Source organism: Tachyglossus aculeatus, chromosome 10, assembly GCF_015852505.1.
Source record: "Tachyglossus aculeatus isolate mTacAcu1 chromosome 10, mTacAcu1.pri, whole genome shotgun sequence".
Classification (NCBI taxonomy): Eukaryota; Metazoa; Chordata; class Mammalia; order Monotremata; family Tachyglossidae; genus Tachyglossus; species Tachyglossus aculeatus.
Window position 1 is genome coordinate 5,746,706 of NC_052075.1, and position 26,283 is coordinate 5,772,988.

The following is a 26,283-nucleotide window of genomic DNA, read 5'->3' on the forward strand; positions in this document are numbered from 1 at the left end:
ACTCAAACACATCGGTTCCTCTTGAAACCTGCTGTATTGACTTCTTTTTAAAGAGCATGAAAATAAACCTTTATTGTCTGTTATCACCCACCAATCAGATATATGTTCACAGTTTTAGCTTGACACAAACGGACTGAAATAGGCAAAATGTACATCTATCAGCAACAGCAGGCGGACCGATGTCTGAAGTCCGCACTGCCTTGAGAACGGTAAGATATCGGACACGCCATCCAAAATATCGCTCTATGTTCTTGAGTGCCAGTGGCAGGGGTGGGGGGGTTGGCGGGGGGGAAAGGGGTCGCTTCTGTGTCGGGGTCAAGCGCCACCTGCTTGGCTTACACGTGAGGGTTTTGTTCAACAGTAGAGAGAGCAACTAGAGGTCGGGGAAAGCGCTATAATACAGCAGAATTTTTTTTACACAAATCCTTCTAGAAATAAAGACTTTTCAGGTTCAGATTACCACAGAGCGTTCAAAACGGCATTAATTACATTTAAATGGAAACTCATAAAGGAAGGGTGTGTGGGTGTGTGAGAGAGTAGTGAAAGTCAATACTGACTGACTTCTTGAGCATTTGCTTCTTGGTGCCACCAGTGCAAGGCAGGTGTGGTTCAGTGCCTCATACTGGGCCCACTAGCATTCTGGACATCTACTACATACATACCCACCACCTCCTTTCTGGGGACACTGAAGTTGGTAAGCACCCATTCATCACAAACAAGGAACTGCATCTGTGTATACAAACAGTCCAGTAATGCGAGCCAGACTTTTTTTTTTTTTTAAACACTCCAAGCAGGGTCTCCCATATTTTCCTGTCTGTCCTCCACAATTTATAAATATGTTTCCACCCCCTCAACTGGAGAAGCAAGCCCTTTCTCTAGCACCCTAATGTGGCAGACGAACCAAACCCACCCCACCATCCCCAAGAAATCCTGTTCAACATTAGTCATTCCTTTCGTGTTTTAGAAGTGATGGTCCCCCGTTCCCAGGGATAAATCATCTTGATTTCTAAGGGGGAAGAAGAGAAAACCCTTACCGTCAGTCTGAGGGGGAGTGGGGAAAAAAAGACAAAAAAAACACACATTTGTCCCAACAGCAACTGGAGACCCAAACTGGAGCCACAGAGCAAATTCCTAAGAGTAAACGGTTCAGGGCTTTTTGCTCCCTAAAGTCTAGATTTCACCCACCTACCCACATCTGACTGCATATTCTCCCCGCTCCAAATTGGTTGGCCTGGACCCATTGCTTTCTCCTTTTAAACAAGGAGGACAGCCAGTGAAATGCTGCCTGCTTTGCGGGGGTTGGGATCCTTCTGGAAGAGCCTACGGTGCAATCTGCCTTGCGTAACTCCCGGGTCTGGGAACGTTAACACCTCTGTCACTGAAGGCGATTCTGCTTAGGAAACGGGAAGAGGAAAGTCCAGGCCAGAGGAGGTGTAACTTAAAAACAAGAATTTCTTACCCCAAAGAATCGCTACAGGATCCAGAAGGTTATTTGCCGAAGTGTGCTTTAGCATACAGCCACCAAGATGGTGGAAAAACAAGTCTTTTCAAAGCCTGAATTTAAGCATTTAAACCAAAGTCAAATATTCCAGAAATTAGTATTTCACACGGCCATAAACTGGCCAGCCTATGCTGACGTCTCCCAGTTGTTCACTGGTGGCAAACCACAAAGTGGGTAGTAAAGAAAAATCCAAAGCAATACTTAGAAACCAAATTGCTGTAGAGGAGTGGGGGTGAAAAGGAGAACCCCTGATATCCTTAATTAAAAAACACAAATGAAGTGAAAGCTTTAACTGGTACACACTGTTCACACCTATATTTCAAGTTTGGAAACGCATATTTTCAAGCAGCAATACAAAAAAGTATCCATGAAGAATGCATAATCTCTGAAAATTATGAAAACATCCCTGCTACCATTACATTTCTAAATACAAAACTGACTACCATATTGTTGCTTCTGTGTAGCAAGAGAAGTTCATTTTCAAAACAGATAAAATTCAGTCTTTAGGTGTGAATGGTATGAATGACAGTCTTTCTTTCTTTTTTTTTTTTTTTTTAATTTCTTAGTCGTTTAGGATCCTTAAGCATGCAAGCCTCGGAGAGGAGGGTCCACAAAGGAACCAGGGGTGGCTTTTGACATCCAGTTTAGGCCAGAGCTGGGAAAGCCTCTGGATCATCTACATCAGGAGCAGAAGCACTCGACTGAAAGAGAAACAGACGTCCAAGGTTAACGAGACCCCTTCTGCGATCTGTGCTCGTGGGCAACCCCAGCCTGAGATGGTCCACTCGGTCTCCTCATACCCAGGAGAAACCAGCCATTCCAATCCAAACGGCTACGCATCCATTGGTCGTTTTAGGGGGGAAGCAGCGTGGCCTAGGACTCAGAGGACCTGGAGTCTAATCCTGGCTCTGCCAATTCATTCATTCAATCGTACTTATTGAGAGCTGTGTGCAAAGCACTGTACTAAGCGCTTGGAGGAATACAACGTAATAAGAAACAGACACATTCCCTGCCCACAGCGAGTTTACCACCTAGAAGAGGCGCTTACAATTGCTTGCTAGGTGACAACTTCTGTGGGTCTCGGTTTCCTCAACTGTAAAATGGGGGTTCAATACTTGTTCTCCCTCCTGTTTAGACTGTGAGCCCCATATCAATCGTATTTATTGAGCGCTTACTGTGTGCAGAGCACTGTACTAAGTGCTTGGCAAGTACAAGTTGGCAACATATAGAGACAGTCCCTACCCAACAGTGGGCTCACAGTCTAAAAGGGGGACTTTATGGGACGGGGACTGTGTCTGACCTGATTAACTTGCATTCACCCCAGTGCTTAATACATACACAATAAGCGCTTAAATTACCACACCACCTGCCCGCTCCCCCCTCCCAAAACGTTTCCACTAATAGGCAAAAAAAAAGTAGAGACATAGAGCATTCCGAGGGCAAACAATGAGCCTAGACAGACAAGTGGTGGGAAAGCTGCTCGGAAAGGCTCTGAGGGCACTCCAAAGCTACCAGATTACCTATGAGGTCCATGCCATATACACAAACCATCTGGTCCACTTACAAAACCCTATAAAGCGATTCTTGTGGACAGTGCAGGACCATGGCAGAGTGGCTTGTCTGTCCAACCTCAGACAATTCATTCACATGTCTGCAGGCAAGGAAGGGGAATGGGCCGCACTAGGAGTCTGGGATCCTAAAGTGAATATACCTGTCCCTGCCCCCGTCCTTCTCCTCCTCCCATATCAAGACTACTGTTACGCCACATCATTTGGGGCAGGACTACACAAGAGGCCTCCCTAAAGAAGCCACACCAGGAACTCTCTGCATGGTAGGGCCATCTGAGACAATCTAATAGATCCAACCTCTCCCTCCAAACCAGGCGGCCGCAACTGGTTTGCTTCCTTCGTGAACCTCGGCAAAAGGATGTGCTTTTCTGGCAGCGCCAGTGACCCACGATGCCCAGGGGAAGTTACCTTGTCAGTTCTGCTACCGCGGTTGGGCCGGCCGCCACGGCCACGGCCTCCTCTTCCTCCCCTGCCGCCACGGCCCGGGCGGCCGAGGTCTCCAAAATTGATCTCCAGCTGGGATGTGATATCGTTTGCTGGTTTACGGAAGTGGTGATCCATTACGGAGTCTTCGGCATGAGCCTAAAGTGTAGGCCATTGGACAATGATTGAGAAAATCATAAGAGCGAATTTGCGACCAAAAACTCCATTGGTACTTTGGTGAGAACGGGCAAATACAGCTCTATGAAAGACCAAGCAGACATGCCCAAAACTAAACTTGGCTTCAAACATGCTGAGCAGAACAGCAAACCACAGAATGGACTGGCCAAAACCATGTCGCCCAAGCAACTAATTAAAGGATCTAAGAATCGTGACCCAATTATCTTATAAAGCATTTCAGGATTTAGTGCTCTCCTGGATGTTGGGACCCAACTCCAATCAGCATGTTTCCAAAGAATGCTTTAAAAATAAACTTGGACAAATAGCTCTTGGGGGAAAATTGGCAATGTAGACCACATATTTTCTCTCCCACTTCCAGCTTGTTGAATCTACCCTTCCTCAAACAAAATCCCTCGGGGCTGAGCTAGACGAAATTGATTACTAGTTCTCGGTCAGAAGCAACACGCAGTTTTGCTGGCCCAACCTGGGTTCAGCCAAGATGTTTTGAAAGACAGTCCCAGACCTACAGAACCGCCCCATTTTCACAAAATATTAGAACTAAAACAAAAGGATAAGCAAAACGACTAACAGCACCGGGCATTCGAAATATTTTGCACAACGCTTGATCGTTCTGAATATTCAAGGCAACAGGTATAGTGGTCAAAAATGGTCTGAACTGTACTTCGAGGGGCAGGTGCCACTTCCACTTTCTGGAGTGTTACATGTTAATCAGGGTAAGGTAGGCAAAAATCAGCACGAAGTTCCACGCTGAAACTTCGTTTGAATGTTTGAACATTTCTGCCAGTTATTATACCCCACCTGTTGCAATCACCATAGCTGCCTATGGAGTTATGTGAGTTGATGCAATCAACATTCGCTGAGGTAAAGCGAGCGGCGGTCTGGCACCGAAGGGGCAGCCAGTTGGGAACTCTTCCTTGGATTTTTGTACAAACAAAGCTTTGCTATGACAAGACTACTCCACATGCTGGAAAATCCTCCCCATAACTTTAATCCATGCTTCCTGTCTCTGGGATCATGGCGGGTTCCTCTGAAGGGAACACCTAACAGCCTTCCCACAGGCCAAGAGAGCACCGATGTCACGCTCAACCAGTTACAATATTTCCACTGCTCCCGCAACAGGGACAGCAACCAACCTTTTTCGATAATGTCTGCTGTCAGTTTGGGAGGGATGGAGGGAATGCATTCCATCAAGATCTGGAGCCCAGTGAGCTCCGCTCTGGTGAGCAAGACCTTATGAGTTCGTTCCAGGCCTCCGCAAGCGACCGCCAAGACACTACCGCTGCAGGCCAAGCCAGTCAGCCCACTACTTGGAAAAGAGAACCAACATCATACCTCGTTTGATTCCACCGGGCTTCCCTGCACTTCTGTCATCCCCTTTGTCTGAAGAACACCGCCAGGCCGCGTCCAAGGAAGGGGGAAGGAAGAAAGAGCGTATCAGTGAGAGAGAAACCGGCATGTACACTCTAGAAACTCTAGATGGCAAGTTCCTTGTGGGCAGGGAACTTGTCTCCTGACTTGTTTTACTGTTCTCTCCCAAGTGCTTAACTCAGTGCTCTACACACAATCATGTGCAGAGCACTGCATCAAGTGCTTGGGAGAATACAGCACAACAGAATCAGCAGGCACGTTTCCTGAGCTTACAGTCTAGAGAAAAATTTCAAGGTCATGCTGAGATTTGAACGTGGATCACTGGATTCAGAGTCCAGAGTGCTCTGGACTCCATTACATCACGGAGGCCCCGCAAAATAAGCACTCAATAATGAGTACCACTGATTGACAAGAAATAAACAAAAAAATGCAACGTTTTTCACAGGAGAATGGGACCACAGACATTGGGTGTTGGGGACGGAAGTCTGGCTTCCACCCTTTCAAGGTCATAAGGAAGGTGAAGGTTAACCAGAAGGTGAATTCCAGTTGCAAAAGCAGCCAAGTCCCCCCCGGCATTTCTTCAGCACTGGCATTGCGAGAGCTGAACTCATTTGCAGAGGGTTGGACACTCTCTCTAGACAAGCCTGCCAAATTCTTCAGGGTCTGTCATTCATTCATACTGGCTGAGCAAGACTCCTGGCTATTGTAACAATCCTGCATTTCACTCAGACCGCACAGACTCACTGTGTTTTCTTTTACAAGGAAGCACATCCTAGCCTTTTGAACCCAACTATTTCCTCACCTTTTCAAGCAACGTTTCGTGTTAAAAAACTTTTCTTATTCTTCAACAAATGATGCTGCCTTAGGCTGTACGTGCCCAAAACCACTCACCCAGGCCAACATGTGGGTCGTGATGGCAACCCAATGAGAACATAGATCAAAATCCAATTCATTGTTCAATACTGAGCCATGTGACCTGTCAAGCTGTAGTTTCCCCTAGGTGTTGGAACAAAGTTTCTCAGTGTCCAGAGAAAATATCCTCCCCAGTGCCTAGGTTCGTAGTTAACTACAATTTGCTGTTTAAAATTTTCCCTGACAAAACAAAACTTTCGTTTACTATGGGATTGTTTTCCCAATGTTCAATGTTGCATCAAGTAACAAGCTTCAGAATCATAAATTTCAAAATGAACATTAATGAATTCCTGGTACAAAAACAAAACTCAAGCAGAGGCAAGAATCTTGTCGTACGTAAGATATCATGAACAGGGGAACTCAATTTAACCACATAATAATAATGATAGCATTTATTAAGCGCTTACTGTGTGCAAAGCACTGTTCTAAGCGCTGAGGAGGTTACAAGGTGATCAGGTTGTCCCACGGGGGGCTCACAGTCTTCACCCCCATTTTACAGATGAGGGAACTGAGGCCCAGAGAAGTGAAGTGACTTGCCCAAAGTCACACAGCTGGCAATTGGCAGAGCTGGGATATGAACCCATGACCTCGGGCTCCAAAGCCCTTATTCTTTCCACTGAGCCACGCCGCTTCTCCTACCACATGGTTAGAACCCACATGGTTCTAACTAATGAATAGACTGCAACATAAACTGCTTCTTTGAAAATATCCACAAATTAGATTAGATGGGGGGCCGTTTAAAAAAGGGGATTTTCCAAACGTAAATGCTGTGCACTGAGGGGTATGTTTTAAGTGATATACTTAAAAACCTGTTGGAAATTTTCATAAGATAAAATCTCTAAATCGTCTAGAATGTAAAAATGGGTAGTATGCACCAGAATAAAAAAACACTTCCTAAATCAAATGCTAGCTCTGGGTATGCCCATGCTTCTTCCAAGGCCCTGCCTGTCTGGCACACGAAGATGGTAGTTGCTTAAAACGAGAAGGGCCACTTCTATTAAGCGCTTAGTACGGTGCTCTGCACACAGTAAGCGCTCAATAAATACGACTGAATGAATGAGCCTGTTACTTTGTTTGAGCATTACCACGAGACATTCATGTGCCTGAAAACCCTCACGAATGCTACATTTAAGTTTCCCCCATGACTCCTTACTTTGCCCTCCCATTGATCAGCACACACCACTCTTTCAGAATCAAAGGGCAAGACCAGCAACTATATGACTGAAAATGGGCAAGTTTGGGGCTTGTTTTTGACGCTGGAATCCAGGGCAGACCTCACCCCGAAAGCTCTCTTGCATCTCCAAACTGATCACAGCAAGTACATACATTCATAAAAATCTGCTAGGCTACCAGTTCATCCCCAGAGAACTCAAATGACCCTCTGGTACCTGGTTGGTTCTGTGTTTTGGCTTTGAATATTTTATGATTTTCACCCTTCAGGGTGCTGGGCTTTGATGACTAATTCAAAGAAAACTGAGCAAAGCCCCATCTCAGCAAAATGAAATTAATAAATAAAAGTGATGAAAATAAAACCAATATATGTAGTTTGTTGGGTAGGCCTGATTTCCTGAACTCATGTTTGAGTTGTGAGTCACTGTAATACTCTCCTTTAAATTTACTACCAAGGTTTCTGGAATGAACATAACATGGAATCAAATTGAAGCTGGACACAAGTCAACAAACAAGGTCAAGAAATTAGATTCTTAGAGAGCATATGCCACTCGCTAGTTGGTTGAGTCTCTGAACTCCAAATAATCACACTGGGAATCCAAAACTCTGACCTCAGTTACCTCTGCTTAACAATAATGATGCGTGACCTTTATTTGTGGTGTTGAGTGGTTGTGTGTGTGTTTTTTTATATGTGCCATCCAAATGACACAAAGATTACTAGAAGCTGGACCAGCAGTGGTGCACTGAGACTACTTTCGCTATCGAAGAGTTTCTGGCCTTAATGAAAGCCTTAGACAAATGCTCAAGTCTCTTCCTAATTTTGTATTGCAAACAGTGTTTAAGCCTTCAGTACCCCCACAAATGAATGATGGGAGCAGATCACACACCCACAACTCTTCAACCAGATTGGGACCTTACTTGTCCCCTTAATACACTGACAATGGGGGAAACCTATTTCTAATTGAGCTTTAAAAAAAAGATGCCACCACAAAAAAAACAAACAAAAAACACCTGCCCCTTTTAAACCCTTTTAGAAGTTATGGTTTTGCCCTTCAGAGATACTGCAGTACACAAGTACTGTTCCAAAGAATCACCACCAAAATCCTTTCACCAGGTAGCACAGAATCTCAACAAATAAACACAGATATCATTCAACAACAATGGTATCAACTGGCAAAGGTCCCCAGATACCGCACGCCTTCACCTTACCTCCTCGCTTTTTGATTTATGAAGAACAAATCCCTTCTTCCATTGCCCATCAGCACCCTCATTTGGTTTACGGATGTTAAACTCCACTTTTGCCCGGTCCTTGTTTTGAATAGCCTTCCACTCATCCAAGGTCATCTCTTTTGGGCCCTCTTCCTTCACCTCCTCGACTTCATTCTCCCTGGAAGGGAACAGCCGATACAAAATGAAGAAAATGTTGTTCTACCATTGAGGATCGCAGACCCGATTTTACACCATCCCCTAACGTTACGTGGTAATCAGCTCCCAAGTTACCAATCTAGAATTAGACATTTGCCAAAGGAAAAGCGTCCAACAAAAAACATTCCTCCCAATGAAAAAAAAAGTCATAATTTCCACCTCCTCACACTTCACCACCACACCCACAAGAGAAGCCAAAGAAAGAACATCTTGCCAAACCCATCTTGGTGCACTAAGCCAGCTGTGATTCAGTCAGTCAATTGCATTTATTGAGAACTTACTTCGTGTTGCTCCCTCCTTAATGGAACATGGCTAAGCCCACTTGACCACGGACTTTGTCAAACTATCAATTCCTCAGTACCAAATCGATGCAAACCTGACTCCCTTTCCAGTTCAACATTGCCTTGGAGTCCCAGGGAATCTCATCTGACCCCAGCATTATAACACTTGCTTCAATCTATAGGTCCCCGTCCCGTCATCCTGTCTGTTCAGAAATCTTTAAGGAGCAATTTATTTGCCACTGTCTCTATTGCTGAATTGTACTTTCCAAGCGCTCAGTACAGTGCTCCACACCCAGTGAGTGCTCAATAAATATGACTGAATGAATGAATGCCACTCAAATACTCCCAATGACACAGGACATTCCCCGCCATTCAATGTCCAGCCACAGATACGCTCTCCACCAGTCACACAATAAATGGTTAACTGATTGCAAAGCGCTCACCTTGCCAGCAAAATGACAACATTCACTTCCAGTCAATGCTGGCATCTTAGTTTAGAGGAGAAAAGTCACATGCCTCCATCCTGAACTAACTCACGTGAATTTATGTGAGGCTGGCACTGAAGTCAGCAAACTTCTGAAATGCCAGAAGGGTTTGAACAAAAACTGAAACAATCACTGGAAAAGGAATGATCACCTCATTGTTCATTGACTAGCTCCACTTAATCCTTTCCGCATAAAAGGAAGGCTAGAAAACCCAAGCTCTTTTCATTTCCCCTTCTTTGAGTTTAATAAAGTGGTAAAGTACAAGTTCTTGTAAAGTACAAGTTCTGAAGAACAGTAAAACCCCTCATAGCCTAGTAAGTAATCTAATGAAATTGCTTCTCCTGGGAATCGAGTGGTTAACATAGTCAAAAGGCAATACTGAAAATGTCTGCAGGAAGAGTTGGCTTTTGTCATGTGCTGGGACAGTAGCACTCCTCTTAAGAGAAAAATCTGCTGTTATTCTATCTCTGAGTACAAGAAAGTTGACCATTCTCCATGTCCAAAGAGCCAAACTTGAGGGCGTGGGCACAGGCGCAATAAGAGACTTCAGCTGGATGAGACCACTAGAATAGGCTACCAAGGGCAGTCGGGGAAGCTTCTATCCCCGAGATCTTTAAGGAAAGTCACTGGTCCTGGATGACTGAAATCATTCAAATTATGTCAGACTAACTCAAGCATTCTGAAGGCAGGCTGTATCTTGTGTTGTTTAGGACTAAACCTGAAATCAACTCTGCTGAAGTTTGTGATATATAAACTCTCACCTACCCTCCACCATAGCACCTATCTTTTACATTCTCCTGCTTCCTCTTACTAGTTATCTTAGTGTCCTCCCCTGCCAGGAGGTGAGCTGCTCATCAATAAATGACTCAAGGGCATCCCTCCGAACTAATATTTCTGGAAATAGTTGCATTAAGAATCCTTGTATAAAGTTACTTAATCATCTGCACTAGGATTTGTGGGAGGAAATTTTAAGGTTAACATCTAAACGAGTGGCAATAATGGACTTGGAATCACCCCATTCAGAGTGTTACAACCCCTGCTGGCATCATTCAAAACATGAAAAACAACAAACACGTAAGGAAAAACCATACTACCCAGGCAACACTGAAAGTTGTCCCCGATGGTCTTTTAAACTTTGCTTGCATAAATAATGTGCTCTATAACCAGCCAAGGCTCTTCGGCTGTGTGGTTTACAATGTAAATACTAGCTTCAGCTGTGGGATGACTTCTACACACTCCAAGCATCACAGTGAGCCTGTAACATTTCCACCTTGGGCTGCTGAAGCACCTTCTCTAAAATCAATATCTTTCCACATAAAACTTAAAGCCTAAATTTAGGGTATATATCAAAACACTGTTCCAAATCTAATTCTTCAATTCAAAAGCACTTCGTTTTCTGATATTGCTTTTTAAACAACTTTTGGTTGGGGCTGATGACAGCCGCCAACATAATTTTATAGCTATAAACATGCTATGCCCACACATAATTTTAACAACTAAACCTGTTTAGGAGCTTAACCCAGACAGGGGAGAATAGAAGGTAAATTACACAATCTTTCAATTGCCACCTTTGAAAAAGTCAAAGTTTCTCAGCCTACCCACTAACTCAATCAATCAATCAATCGTATTTATTGAGCGCTTACTGTGTGCAGAGCACTGTAATAAGTCTCCTTGAAGAACAATTTTTTTTATGACTTTTAAGATGGGGGAAACATCAAAGCAGGTCAGGACCTAGAACAGTGGATTTAGAGATATCACCTTTATGCATTTTCAAATAAAGCTGGCAGGAAGCCATTTTTCTTGACCATATGTGTAGCTATCATTGACCAGTCAGAATTTCCTTAATGTGGATTTCTTTATTAAGCCCTAAATGGAGATCTCCCAAATGCACACATCTTTTTTTCAAGCATGGTAGAATTTCACAAACCCCTCTCAGGGTCACACTACTCTAGCATAGTCTGGACTACAGGAGGGAGAGTCAGTCAGGCAGAGGCATATCCATTCCACTCCTAGCTTGGGCAGTGGCTAGCGAGTGGAAGACAATCTGCTACAAGACAAAACTCACCTGTGCTGGGCAGCAGCAGCAGCATGGGAGGGAATCAAGGGCCAAGACTCAAGTTTACTGCACGGGAGGAGGCAATGGTAAACCACTTACGTATTTTTACCGAGAAAACTCTACGGATCCACTACCAGAACGATTGCAGATGGAAGTGGGGCGTTCTGGGAGAGATGTGTCCATGGCGTCGCTATGGGTCGAAGACGACTCGACGGTATAAGACAAAAGAATTTTGCAAAACGGAATCAGACACAGCTGCTCAGGGCAGATGCTTACCAGTTCAGGCCAATGGTGAACCAACTGAAAGCCAAACGTTTCACTTTTAAGTTTTCCGAGTATCATTCTTTCCACTGGCTGGCTAATAGAATAGCTCTGCGCAGTTGTCTTTTGCTGCCTCTTACAGACATGGTAACTGTCAATAGCCAGGATCACCTCCAAAATGACAGTCACAGGGGTCTACCCTCCCCGCCCAAGTCCTCCCTCAAGGGTATCCTCTTCTCCCTCTGAGGTCAGAAGTGTTTTTTCTGGGAAAAACAAGAGCATCCCCCTCCTTCCTCGTGTGAGACTGGTAGTCAAACAGGTCAAGCGCTTAGTACACTGCTCTGCACACAGTAAGCGCTCAATAAATACGACTAAATGAATGGACACTCCTGGCAATCTTAGAAATGATGATGCTTTTAAGTGTCAGGGCCTAGGTTCCCTACCCTATTTGCCCTGCTGTCCCTGCCTGGATTACCATCTACTTTTACAACTCCAGCAATCTGTCCAGTTTCCAAAGCCGGTTCATCATCCTTATGTACCTGAGTGATCGGATCACGACGGGGTCGTGCTATCATCCCCAGTACATGAGTCCTAGCAGGACAGAACTCTTTGAAATTAGGCTCTGTTGTACTGTAGTCTCCCAAGCGCTTAGTACAGTAAGTGTTCACTACCACTGAGAGATTGATAGGCTTCCTGAACAAACTGCAACCACTCAGACCTCTAGATTCAAAAGCAAGCCTTCTGTTGCCTTCATCCCCATCACCTACCCAAGACAAGTAGTTCCAGAAGACCTAAAATCTTACCCATTTTACCTCTTCTTGGGAAATATGTGGCATTAGTCATCATTCAAAAAAACACTAAGAGTTGTTTGATGGATATTAGACTCTTAGTGGTTAGAGCACACAGATTGTGAATTTCTTACATCCTACCCTTTCCTCAGCTGCATTTTCTGGGTTAATTGTTGGTATTCAGGTGCAGTGTTGACAAGACAGAAATGCTCCCACTAAACAATGTGCCCCTCAGCAATTCTCAGGATGACAAAGTATTTGAACAGTCCCAAGAACCCAGGGGGCACTAAGTTTAAATAGCTCAAAATTTTCCTACTCCTGTTTTTCAATTCCTGGGAATGCCCATTTGTCACAACCCCTCTTGGGCTCTTCAGACAGAAAACGGTCAACTTCCCTGGCAGGTTTTTTTTTCAAAGAGGAACACTACTGTCCCCGCACACCACACAACTATCATCTCTGCTGGAAACATTTTCAGCATTGCTTTTTGACACATAACCACTGAGGATTCCCTCACCTAATGTCTTAGGTGTCAGGTTTTAAGGTACATCTGTTACAGAATAGATCTAATAAAAAGAGAACTGTCCCCGGGACAGCTAATCTTTGAAGAATACTTAAAACAAAACAACTCTTCAGAAGCAGGCCAGAAATGAACTCATTATATAGGCTGTTCAGTATTTTAACATTTAACACATGGCTCGTGACTGATGCGTGCATTACTTAAGCAACATACAAAGTAACTGAGATTGATGCTGAATTTGGACTTTTCATTTCTTGGGACTATAACTTACTTATTCTCTGTATCAGCCACTGGATGCTCTTCTCCTTCGGGTGTTTCCTCAGTTACATTTGATTGATCCAAGTCACTGCAATTAGAATACATTTCAATAATTCTGTTGGGTCCCATCTAGGAAAACCAAAGCACCTGTTAATGGTCTCAACTCAAGCTAAGAAGCTCACCTAAGAATAGCCAGCTCTAAAACGACATTGATTACGTCTGTGAAAAACCTCACATTACAGATAACTCGTGTTGTAATGCGCTCATTCTGCAACATTGTGTTCTGACTCGTGTTTCGGCCTGGACTTTGTTAGGGAATTAGGCCCTGTTCTTTAGACAGCGCACGCCTGTAGGATGTAGCATGTCGACTGTGTTGGAAGAAACTGTGCACGCATGCAGCACCAAGAGATCCATGTACTGCAAAATGAATTTTCTTTAACACGGGATTTCACAAAAATGCCACCCCCAAGTTATAGAAGAGCTGGGTGTGTACATACGCCTTGACCTAAGTCACATGCACGCACACTAACCCCTATCTTGCTCTAACCAGACAACAATTTTTGGAAGAACATTCCTTAATTCCCCCACATTGTTCTCTCTGAAACACATACAGAAAATACACATTTATGGGAAAACTGACTTCATCTTTCTGATCTTTCATTTGGTTCGCTGCCAGAGCTAATTGGGGGAAAAGCTGTAAGCTTAAGGCCGCGGAAAGGACCGGGGTTGCTCTTTTAAATGACACACGCATCATAAGCTTACAGCTGTAGAGCCTTGCGCTGTCGGGTGCAAGCCTATTAAAGATCAAAAAGGTGGGGGGGGGGGGGGGGTATAGAATACTTGATTATTTGGCAGCAGTTCAACAGATTCTGGGGTCCGGGGGTGTCCGAGCCTGGCTCCGCCCATGACTCTGGGCTGGGCAGGCCACCACTCCCCACCACTGCTATGTCCGCATGTGGACTCAATGCAGGAGGAGCAGGAATGCCCGCTCCCGCCTTGCCGCCGCGCACCCAGGCTGACTCACCATGGGGCGAGGGGCACGCGGCCAATAAGGACGAAGGGCTCCAGGATCCCTGTTTGGGCATGCCGCCGGGGCCACTGCTCAGCCACCGGCCCACGGTCGAGGTTTCCCAACACTTGGTACAGTGCTCTGCACACAGTGAGCGCTCAGGAAATACCACTGATTCACCGGGCTTCCAGCCTTATCATCTCAGCCACGCTTCTTGGGCAGGGGGTACAGGGTTGCGCCCGAAACCTCAGACCTCCAATCTGCCCGGCACGGTCCTCCAAAGCCCTTCGTCCAGTTAGAGAAGCAGCGTGGCTCAGTGGAAAGAACCCAGCCTATGGAGTCAGAGGTTGTGGGTTCAAATCCCAGCTCTGCCAACTGTCAGCTGTGCGACTTTGGGCAAGTTACTTAACTTCTCTGGGCCTCAGTTCCCTCATCTGGAAAATGGGGATTAAGATCGTGAGCCCCATGTGGGACAACCTGATCACCTTGCATCCCCCCAGCGCTTAGAACAGTGCTTTGCGCATAGGAAGCGCTTAACAAATACCATCATCATTATTATTACTATCATTATTATCAGTCGCCACGATTCGCCGCTGTCAAAAAGCACGGCGGGCGCCCAGCAGAGGCGGAGAGGGGAGGTTCCTGCTAAAAGAGTGTGCACGTGACACTTTCTTCCTTTATCCATGCTTTTTGGGTTTTCCAATTTGTGTAGACGGTTGAGTTTGACAATTTTCAAGAGCTTACTATGCAGTTTTGGGTTTTTTCCCCCAGGAAGTTTCTGTAAGCCCTTCAGAAGGGATCCATAAGAACTGGAGTCAATTCCAGCTCCAAATCTTTATTAATCATCTCAGGGATAGCTACAATCTCCATCTAAGCACTGGAAATAATTGCTATAACATGTTTTGGGGAGCAAAGTAGAATTTAGCAAAGGGAAGCGAACTACCTCATGTGGATAAGGAATGTGTCTGATCTGCCTGTATTTCACCTGCCCCAACACTTAACACAGTGGTTGGCACACAGCACTTAATAAACATTCACAGTCACTACTATTATGACATGAAAAGACGTCTGCATTAGGAAATGAAATTACTAACGTTAATTCGTCTTTGACAGTTCCCCAGTTGTGAGATCCACTACCACCGCGCTTGTCCTCGTGCTTCAGGCCACTGAAATGGGAATGTGAAAAAGAACTAACAAAACTGAGTTAACATCATACTGTTTAGGTGCAGAAATTCAAAGATAATCAAATGAAAATTGTTCATAGAAACAAGATCCAAGGAGGAAAAAATGAATTTAAGACTTACGATCTATCACTGCCACTATGCCTATCAAATTCACGTTTGCCACGGGAGTCAAAGCCATCTCCTCTGCCCATTCCACGCCCACGTCCACCACGGCCTCTTCCACCAAGACCACCACGTCCTCGGATAGGCCGGTCAATGATAGGCCTGTCGTACAACACATTAAAAATGGTCATTTTTCCCAGGAAATTCATTTTGCAAGTCCAGAGATTGGACAATGTTTTCAGATCCGAGACCAAAAATAAAGCATTTGGTTTTAGTAAACTTGACACTGTCCTTTCTCAAAAATACATTAGATTGCTAGATGATAACCCCCCCCCCATAAAAAGGAAAAACAGCTTAAATTGTTTCATCATTCTATGAATTTACTGACATGAATCTTCTCTAAGGGATATCAAAATAATTAAAACTATTTACCAAAGTATACTGCTAGTGAAGTCACTTTCCAGGTCGCTTCTACTAAAAAGGACAGCTCCTGGGGCTTGCACAAATCAAGGTTTTTGACTATTTATGACTTCAAACAGAACTACTGAGTCTCAGTAAACCTACGTACAGTTTTAGAATGGTCAGTTTAGAAGCGCTAATAATATTTCTGTATTTTGACCCAATATCTGGATAATCAAGTGACAAGGAAATCTCCCAATGCAAAGGAGTCCTGCCTTCTGCATCCTGCTATAAGGATCAACAGGTGAGCCCTCCAGCTTCGGAGGGGAACAACAGCTCTAGTCAAACAGTCATCTTCAGAAGTTGGGCAGCTAATAAAACCCAGCATTAGAGATCATATCTCTAAACTGCTGCGCAACACCACCAAGACGCTGCTGCTGGCAGACGAATAATGCAGTGCTGCCTTCCTAGATAGGAAAGATTTTAATCTTGCCCTCCGAGTCCTCCAAATAGTTTAAGATGAAAATCTTACTTGTCAACTGAAAATTCTCCTCCTTCACCCTTCTCTTCGGCGGGCTTTTCAAATCGACGCTCACGAGGTGGCCTCCTTTCCGGCCTCCTGTCAATCGGCTTCCCTTCTCCCTGAGGCTGTTGATCGGGCCTTCTGCCAACCCGCCTTATCCCTAAAATAGTAGACAATCTGCATAGGCAAGTTGTTTGTGCGATTCAGTAAAGGCAGTTGCACTATTGAGACAAAGTCAATAGAGTCGATATTTGCTGTTGCTCTCCCAGTATTTCATGCGGCTGACTGGGAAAGAGCAAGACTACGGCTAAGGTGCCCCCCTTTAGAGGGAGCGTTAGGGACTATTTCACATAGGGGTGGGGGGACCGCACCAGAATGGTGAAATCAACAGTATTTCCTGAGTGCCTACTGTGTGTGGAGCACCGTACTAAGCACTTGGGAGTGTATAGCAGAGTTGGCTGACACAATTCCTGCCCTCAGGGGGCTTAAAAATCTGATAGGAGAGACAAACTCTAATCAACTTGTGCAGGGTCTGAGAGCACTTGGCCGCAACCTCCCCGTTAGATTTGAGGGTTTCCTACCCATAACACCCACAGGAGCACAGGCCTGGGAGTTAGAAGGACCTGAGCTCTAACCCTGGCTCCACCATTTGTCTGCTCTGTGACCTTGGGCAAGTCACTTCACTTCTCTGTGCCTCAGTTACCTTTCTGCAAAATGGGGGTTAGGACTGTAAGCCCCATGGGGGACATGGATCGTGTCCACCCTGATTAGCTTGAATCTACCCCAGAGCTCCGCACAGCCCCTGGCACATAGTAAGCGCTTGACAAATGCCATAAAATAATCCTACCCATCCCTTTCCGGCCAGGAACAGAAGGGGAGGGAAGTGTCCCCCCACTTACCCTCTTCTCCCTTTCCCTTCTGCATCACCCTGATTTGCTCCCTTTGCTCTTCCCCCCTCCACCCCACAACACTCACATATACATCCGTCATTTTATTTATTTATATTGATGGCTGGTTTATTTGTATTGATTTCTGTCTCCCCCTGCACCCCAGACTGTGAGCTCAATATGGCCAGGGACTGTCTCTATTGCTGTATTGTACTTTCCCAAGCGCTTAGTTCAGCGTTCTGTACATGCTAAGTGCTCAATAAATAGGACTGACTGAACAAATGAAGGAATGAATGGGAGGTGGCAGTGCTCCAACCCATCGAACCCTAGAGCCAATTCCCTGGCATTCTTCCTGGGGGCTGCTAGTGCCAGTTTTACTCCCAGGACTACCTAAACTGGATCCTCAAGAGATTTCCAGTGGCCCTTGCTGCCGTCCTTCTTCTTGTTATCCCCACCTCCGCTCCATGGTCAAAGAGGGGACAAGTGATTGTGAATCATGAAATGACACCTTTTGAAGAGAAATCAATGCCCCTGTCATTTCAATCTTTTCAAATGTGTTAGAACATTCCATGCACTTAAAAATTTGAAGGGAGCCCAATTCAGCAGCATTGGGGATTGCAAGAGAAAAAACTGCTTAAGACATGTTACAGCCTGCTTTCCCACTCTGCACCTAATGTATCCTGGGGTCCAACTGAGTGACGGCTAACAGGAATCCTTGTATGAAAGCAAGAGTGAGGTACTTTGGGGAGGTGGAGTAACAAGCTAAAATATCGTTTTTGCCTCAAAAGTATCCTCAAAAACCAGGGCTTTCCCCCAAGTGCATTTCTGCTACTTGTTTCTTTCTAGGTGAATCCTCCCTTCCTAAAATCCAAGCTTCTTGCAAACACCCCTTGCTGAAAATGTCTCCAAGCACTTCTGGAGGATTCATACACACAAATAAAGCAGCGAACTATTTTTCAAGCTAAGGCCAAAACCAGCAGGGAAACCGATGTTTACGCTAGGCATCTCCAGTGCTTAGAACAGTGCTTTGCACATAGTAAGCGCTTAATAAATGCCATTATTATTATTATTTGTAGCAAGTCGGGACTCGAGGCACACTGGCTGACAATTTTATATAAATCAGGTTTGGTCTAATTTAAAACTAAATCTGCACAGTGCGCTTTGAGGACAGACTAACTCATCAGATGTAGACTCTCAAACTTCTTCAGCAAATAATACTGTGTTTGGGTGGAGCTTTTAAAGACCTTAGCATTAGAGTATCCAAGCCACACACCCAAATGAACAATGGTTTCTCCACCCAAGATTCAACCTTAGGCCTCCCAGACCCCAAATGAAAGCATGGGGAGCTAACAGGGCCTGCACTTACAAGTTTACACTAAGAAGCATCCAACTTGCGCCCTTTCAGAGTTTCACGCCTGTTTAGAAAGACTGCAGCGATTTCAATTTCACTCCAATTTCAGCGGCCCACATCTTCCCTCCCGTATGCCACACACAGGCAGGGCTGACGATTTTCAAGGTTGTACTTAGTTTACGATTAGGTGACAAAACTCCCAGAGTTGTGGGCTACAATTAAACCACGTGAACTGAAATCCATCAAGTAAGGACAGTTCTTGTGACACCTTCCAACAAGACTGTACGAAGAATTAAAATCCCAGAGATTTCCCATGGAATTTCTTAATTTAAAATACTAGTTCTAAGATGACAACTTGGTTCAAGGTGGTTCGCTCTTTCATCAAAAGGCTGACTCACTAAACCATGCCTTACACATAGCCACTCAAAAGCTGAGGACTCACCTCATGCCAATAATTCAGATAACTTGCTTTGGAGGAAGCGTCCTTTGGGCTCAACCAAGTTATATTTGCCCCCTCCCCCCAACGATTTACTTTTTGCTGCCTCCTGTAACATGTTCCCAAAGGAACCCCATTCAGTTTTTGATGTCTGCACCACCCAAAGTGTTCGTTTCATGACCTTAACAGTCAGAGACCAGTTTGTAGCAAAATAGTAATCTTCTTCTCAAATTCTTATTCCATCCACCGGTACTAGACCTTCTCACAGCGTTTTCAGAAAGCAGTTTCGGTCAAATAAGCGGCTGCTTTCATTCTGCCACAGAGGCCTGGCTTTCCGGGCCCCCAAAAACCCCCACCCCGAAATGCAGACTTTTTATAAAATCACGGCAAAATCCCCAATTACAAACAGTCAAAATTCCCCAGAGGTTCAGGGACGGAACAGAAACACGTGGAAGCAGAATTCCGTTTCTCTGGCTCCTTTCGGCTCCCTGCTTGGGAGCTCGACTCCAACCGCAGGGATGGGAGGGGAAAGAGGAGGAGGAGGGGAAGCGACCGACAACATGGTCCGGGAAGCACGTGGCCCAGTGAGGACGGTTTCAACTTCCAACACCAACCGACCCTGAAAGGAAAAGGAGCCCGAGAAAGGCGCTGGGAGCCCGAAAATATCACCCTCGTGGGGAAAGTCGCCTTCTGCCTCGGCCGTTTCGCTTTCCCCGCCGGGCGAGTGTTACCGATGGGAGGATTGAGCCGAGCCGGCGTGAAACCTCCTAAGGGGTCCCTTAATAATAATAATCATGGCATTTATTAAGCGCTTACTATGTGCAAAGCGCTGGAGAGGTTACAAAGTGATCACAGTCTTAATCCCCATTTTACAGATGAGGTAACTGAGGCCCAGAGAAGTTAATAACAACAGCAGCAATAATAATGGTATTTGTGAAGCGCTTACTACGCGCCAAGCGCTGTTCTAAGCGCTGGGGCAGATACACGGTTATCAGGTTGTCCCCCGTGGGGCTCCCAGTCTTCACCCCCATTTTCCAGATGAGGTCACTGAGGCCCGGAGAAGTGAAGCGACTTGCCCCAAGTCACCCAGCTGACAAGTGGTGGGGCGGCATTAGAACCCACGACCTCTGACTGCCAAGCCCGGGCTCTTTCCACTGAGCCGTTCATTCATTCAATCAATCGTATTTATTGAGCGGTGACTGTGTGCAGGGCACTGTATTAAGCGCTTAAGAGTCGCGCTGTGAGGCTCAGCCTTGCAGAGAAGCCCGGCAGGTGGGGCGGGGGGTGGGCGCCGCTAGCTTTGTGTTGTGACAGCTGGGGGTTTGGGGGGGCGGGGGGTGCCCTCCTGTGACCCCGGGCCTGGGGCTGGGGTCATCCCCCTCGGCTGACCCCAAGGGGCGGCCCCCAAGCCCCTCGCCAACTGCATCTTGGGAGTCACAGGTCGTGGGTCATCATCATCATCAATCGTATTTATTGAGCGCTTACTATGTGCAGAGCACTGTACTAAGCGCTTGGGAAGTACAAATTGGCAACATATAGAGACAGTCCCTACCCAACAGTGGGCTCAGAGTCTAAAAGGGGGGAGACAGAGAACAAAACCAAACATACTAACAAAATAAAATAAATAGAATAGATATGTACAAGTAAAATAGAGTAATAAATATGTACAAACATATATACATATATACAGGTGCTGTGGGGAAGGGAAGGAGGTAAGATGGGGGAGATGGAGGGGGGAGAGGAAGGAAGGGGTCATCTCCCAAATAAATCGGGGAATGATGGAATGAGAGTGACTCTGCCACTTGTCAGCTGTATGACCTTGGGCGAGTCACTTCACTTTTCTGGGCCTCAGTTACCTATCTGGAAAACAGGGATGAAGACTCTGAGCCCCACTCGGGACCACCTGATTACCTTGTATTCCCCCCACCCCACATAGTAAGCACTTGACAAACACAGACATTATTATTATTAATAAACGGGGGTGACGACTGTGAGCCCCACCGTGGGACAACCTTGTAACAATAATAATGACAATGTTGGTATTCGTTAAGCGCTTACTATGTGCCAAGTCCTGTTCAAACCGCTGGGGGGGGGGGGGGGGGGGGGTTTACAAGGTTGTCTCACAGTCTTCATCCCCATTTTCCAGATGAGGGAACTGAGGCCCAGAGAAGTGAAGTGACTCGCCCCAAGTCACCCGGCTGACAAGGGGCGGATCCGGGATGAGAACCCCCCTTCCAAGCCCGGACTCTTTCCACCGGGCCAGGCTGCTTGTAACCTCCCGGGCGCTTAGAACAGTGCTTTGCGCATAGTATTATTTATTATTATTATTATTATTAGCAGGAAGAGCAACTTCTCTGCCACCTCGTGGTCCCCAAGAAAGCGAAAGGAACTAACTTCCCAGGGCGGGCTCCCAAGGCCTTTCTTCCGGGCTCCACCCCACCCTCCCCTCGTGCAAGGCTCGGGGGGGGGGGGGGGGGGTGTCTTTCCCTCCCAATCCCCCCGGTGCTGCGGCCTCCACGCGCAAATAATAATAATAATAATAATAATAATAATAATGGCGTTTATTTATTAAATATCGGTGCGGGCCAGGGGCTGAGGGGCGGGGCCGGCCGGTCCTGCGGCGAGAGGCATTGCGGCTCAGTGGCCACAGCCCGGGCCTGGGAATCAGAGGCCGTGGGTTCGAATCCCGCCACCGCCGCTTGTCAGCTGGGCCACCTGGGGCAAGTCACTTCTCCGGGCCTCGGTTCCCTCCTCTGGAAAATGGGGATGAAGGCTGTGAGCCCCACGTGGGACGGCCTGATCACCCTGTATTCCCCCCTGCGCTCAGAACGGTGCTTGGCTTATAATAAGCGCTTATTATTATTATTTAGACTGTGAGCCCACTGTTGGGTAGGGACTGTCTCTATATGTTGCCAATTTGTACTTCCCAAGCGCTTAGTACAGTGCTCTGCACATAGTAAGCGCTCAGTAAATACGATTGATGATGACGACTGTTGCAACAGGGATTTAGACTGAACCCCACATGGGTCGACCTGATCTCCCTATATTCCCCCCGCAGCGCTTAGAACGGTGCTTTGCACATAGGAAGGACTTTAATTATTTTGGTATTTGTTAAGCGCTTACTATATGCAAAGCACTGCTCTAAACGCTGGGAAGGATACAAGGTGATTAGGTTGTCCCATGTGGGGCTCACAATCTTAACCCCCATTTTCCAGGTGAGGGAACTGAGGCCCAGAGAAGTGAATCGACTTGCCCAAAGTCACACAGCTAACAAGAGGCGGAGCCGGGACTTGAACCCATGACCTCTGACTCCAAAGCCCAGGCTCTTTCCCCTAAGCCACGCTGCTTCCACGCTGCTTAAATGCCATCATAATTATTATTATTACAATGGGGATGAAGACTGTGAGCCCCACGTGGGACGACTTGATCACTCTGTATCCCCAACGCTTAGAACGACGCTTCGCACGTAGTAAGGACTTAACAAATACCATCATTATTATTACTATTACTATTATTATTACCATGGGGATGAAGACTGTGAGCCCACTGCTGGGTAGGGACTGTCTCTATGTGTTGCCAATTTGTACTTCCCAAGCGCTTAGTACAGTGCTCTGCACATAGTAAGCGCTCAATAAATACGATTGACTACCTGATCACCCTGTATCCTCCCAGCGCTTAGAAGGATGCTTCGCACACAGTAAGCACTTAACAATTGCCATCGTTGTTATTATTATTATTATTACTACAATGGGGAACGGAGACAGCGAGCCAGCCCCACGTGCGACGACCTGATCGCCCTGCATCCTCCCAGCGCTTAGAAGGATGTTTTGCACATAGTAAGGACTTAATTACCACCATAATTATTACTATTACAATAGGGAAGGGAGTCAGCGAGCCCCACATGGGACGACCTGATAATAAATGCTACCATTATTATTATTATCACCCTGCATCCTCCCAGCGCTTAGAAGAGTGCTTCGCACGTAGTAAGGACTTAACAGTTGCCATCGTTATTATTATTACTACGATGGGGAATGGCGACAGTGAGCCCCACGTGGGACGGCCTGATCACCCTGTATCCTCCCAGCGCTTAGAAGAGTGCTTCGCACATAGTAAGGACTTAACAATTTATTATTGCAATGGGGAATGGAGACAGTGAGCCAGCCCCACGTGGGACGACCCGATCACCCTGTATCCTCCCAGCGCTTAGAAGGGTGCTTCGCACATAGTGAGGACTTAATCACCACCATAATTATTATTATTACTACAATGGGGAATGGGGACAGTAAGCCCCACGTGGGCCGACCCGATCACCCTGTATCCTCCCAGTGCTTAGGAGGGTGTCGCACATAGTAAGGGCTTAATTTATTATTGCAATGGGGAATGGAGACAGTGAGCCCCACGTGGGATGACCTGATCACCCTGTATCCAACCAGCGCTTGGAAGGGCGCTTCTTACATAGTAAGGACTTAACAATTACCTCGTTATTATTGCAATGGGGAATGGAGACAGTGAGCCCCACGTGGGACGACCCGATCACCCTGTATCCTCCCAGCGCTTAGAAGGGTGCTTCGCACATAGTAAGGACTTAACAATTTATTATTGCAATGGGGGATGGAGCCAGTGAGCCCCACGTGGGACGACCTGATCACCCTGTATCCAACCAGCGCTTGGAAGGGCGCTTCCTACATAGTAAGGACTTAACAATTACCTCGTTATTATTGCAATGGAGAATGGAGACAGTGGGCCCCACGTGGGACGACCTGATCACCCTGTATCCTCCCAGCGCTTCGCACATAGTAAGGACTTAACAAGTACCATCGTCATTATTGCAATGGGGAATGGAGAGAGTGGGCCCCACATGGACGACCTGATCACCCTGTATCCTCCCAGCGCTTCGCACATAGTAAGGACTTAACAAGTACCACCGTTATTACTGCAATGGAGAATGGAGCCAGTGAGCCCCACGTGCACGACCTGATCACCCTGTATCCTCCCAGCGCTTCGCACATAGTAAGGCCTTAACAAGTACCATCGTTATTATTGCAATGGAGAATGGAGCCAGTGAGCCCCACGTGCACGACCTGATCACCCTGTATCCTCCCAGCGCTTCGCACATAGTAAGGCCTTAACAAGTACCATCGTTATTATTGCAATGGAGAATGGAGCCAGTGAGCCCCACGTGGGACGGCCTGATCACCCTGTATCCTCCCAGCGCTTCGCACATAGTAAGGACTTAACAACTACCATCGTTACTATTGCAATGGAGAATGGAGCCAGTGAGCCCCACGTGGACGACCTGATCACCCTGCATCCTCCCAGCGCTTCGCACATAGTAAGGACTTAACAAGTACCATCGCTATTATTGCAATGGAGAATGGAGGCAGTGAGCCCCACGTGGGACGACCCGATCACCCTGTATCCTCCCAACGCTTAGGAGGGTGTCGCACATAGTAAGGATTTAATTTATTATTGCAACAGGGAATGGAGGCAGTGAGCCCCACATGGGACGACCTGATCACCCTGCATCCTCCCAGCGCTTCGCACATAGTAAGGCCTTAACAAGTACCATCGTTATTATTGCAATGGAGAATGGAGCCAGTGAGCCCCACGTGGGCCGACCCGATCACCCTGTATCCTCCCAGCGCTTAGGAGGGCGTCGCACATAGTAAGGATTTAATTTATTATTGGAATGGAGGCAGTGAGCCCCACGTGGGACGGCCTGATCACCCTGCCGGCGCTTAGAAGGGTGCTTCGCACATAGCAAGCGCTTAACACACACCACCACTATTATTATCACGGCGGAGGGAAGGACCTCCGCTTAGTGCAGTGCACAGTGCTCCGCACATAGTAAGCGCTCACTACATACGATGATGCTGACCTGAGCATCTCCCCCGCCCCTCCTCCTCCTCCTCCGTCCACTCCATCGGCCGTATTTATTAGACGCCCGGCACCGCACTGGGCGCTCGGGGCAAACGGGCGGCAGGGAGAGACGTGGTCGAAGAGGATGTTTGGTTTGGTTGTCCGTCTCCCCCTTTTAGACTGTAAGCCCACTGGTGGGTAGGGGCTGTCAATCAATCAATCAATCGTATTTATTGAGCGCTTACTATGTGCAGAGCACATAGCGCTGGGGGGATACAGGGTGATCAGGCTGTCTTTAGATGTTGCCAATGTGGACTTCCCAAGCGCTCAGTACAGTGCTCCGCACCTAGTAAGCGCTCAGTAAATACGATGGAGGAGGAGGAGGAGGAGGCCGAGCGATAGTGGTGGTCGCGCGGGGGGGCGTCTCTACCTTCTTTCTTGAGGGCGACGGGGGGCTGCGGGTCGTCCTTCTTGTCCCCGAGGGTCCCGGCGTGGGCGGGCAGCGGGTTCTTGCGGTCCTTCTGGGACTCCTTGCGGGGTTGCTTGGCAGCCGCGGCGTTGGCGTTGGCGCCGGCGTTGGCCGCGGCGTTGGCGTTGGCCTGGGCCGCGGCCTGCGCGCTGCTCTTGGTCCCGGGCCCCCCCCCCGCCGCCGCCCCCGCCGCCCTCCTTCTTCTTGTTCTCCGCCGCCTTCAGCACCTCGAAGGGGTCCGACTCGTCGTCAAAGAGCTGGTCGAACCGGTTGGTGACGACGCAGCCGAAGCCTTCCTGCAGGTGTCCGGGCATGATGGGGCCCCGGCGGCGGGTTGCTCCACGGATTGCAGCGGGCCGCGCCGAGCCGAGCCGAGCCGAGCCGAGCCGAGAGCGCCTGCTTCGGCTGTTCCCTCCAAGATGGCCGGGCCGAGAGAGAGGCCGTCTTCTCTTCCGGCGACAAGACGCGCATCCGGGGGCCGCGGGGCATCACGGGACTCGTAGGCGGCCGGGACGCCCGGCGGCCGGGAGGGGGCGCCGGCCACCGCCGCGCGGGGACTACGACTCCCAGGGGGCGCCGCGCGCGGGCGCTCTTCGCGCGCGCGCGCGCTTTGACCCGGGCAGGGCGGGATGGAGCCCGGGAGGGACGGAGGGAGGCCATGGGGGAGGCGGAGACACACACACACACACACACACACACACACACTCCCCTCCTCTCCCCCTCACAGCGGCCTGACAACTTCAAAGAGGAGCCGTGGAATAATAACAATCGGGGTTCTTCTTCCTCATTCATTCAGTCGTATTCATTGTACATGTGTACAGATTGCACATATTCACTGTTGCACATGTGT

At 47.3% G+C, this 26,283-nt stretch overlaps 1 protein-coding gene across 1 annotated transcript; it reads right to left on the bottom strand.

Moving 5' to 3' along the window:
- Positions 1 to 41: 41 nt before the first annotated feature.
- SERBP1 (SERPINE1 mRNA binding protein 1) lies at positions 42 to 25,858 on the bottom strand. Its single transcript, XM_038752152.1, is given in 10 exon segments — positions 42 to 2,202; positions 3,478 to 3,651; positions 5,023 to 5,070; positions 8,350 to 8,527; positions 13,225 to 13,299; positions 15,315 to 15,386; positions 15,525 to 15,668; positions 16,438 to 16,588; positions 25,395 to 25,608; positions 25,610 to 25,858. Coding segments are annotated over 10 exon segments (1,251 nt in total). The 5' UTR covers positions 25,748 to 25,858; the 3' UTR covers positions 42 to 2,145.
- Between the last annotated feature and the right edge of the window lie 425 nt (positions 25,859 to 26,283).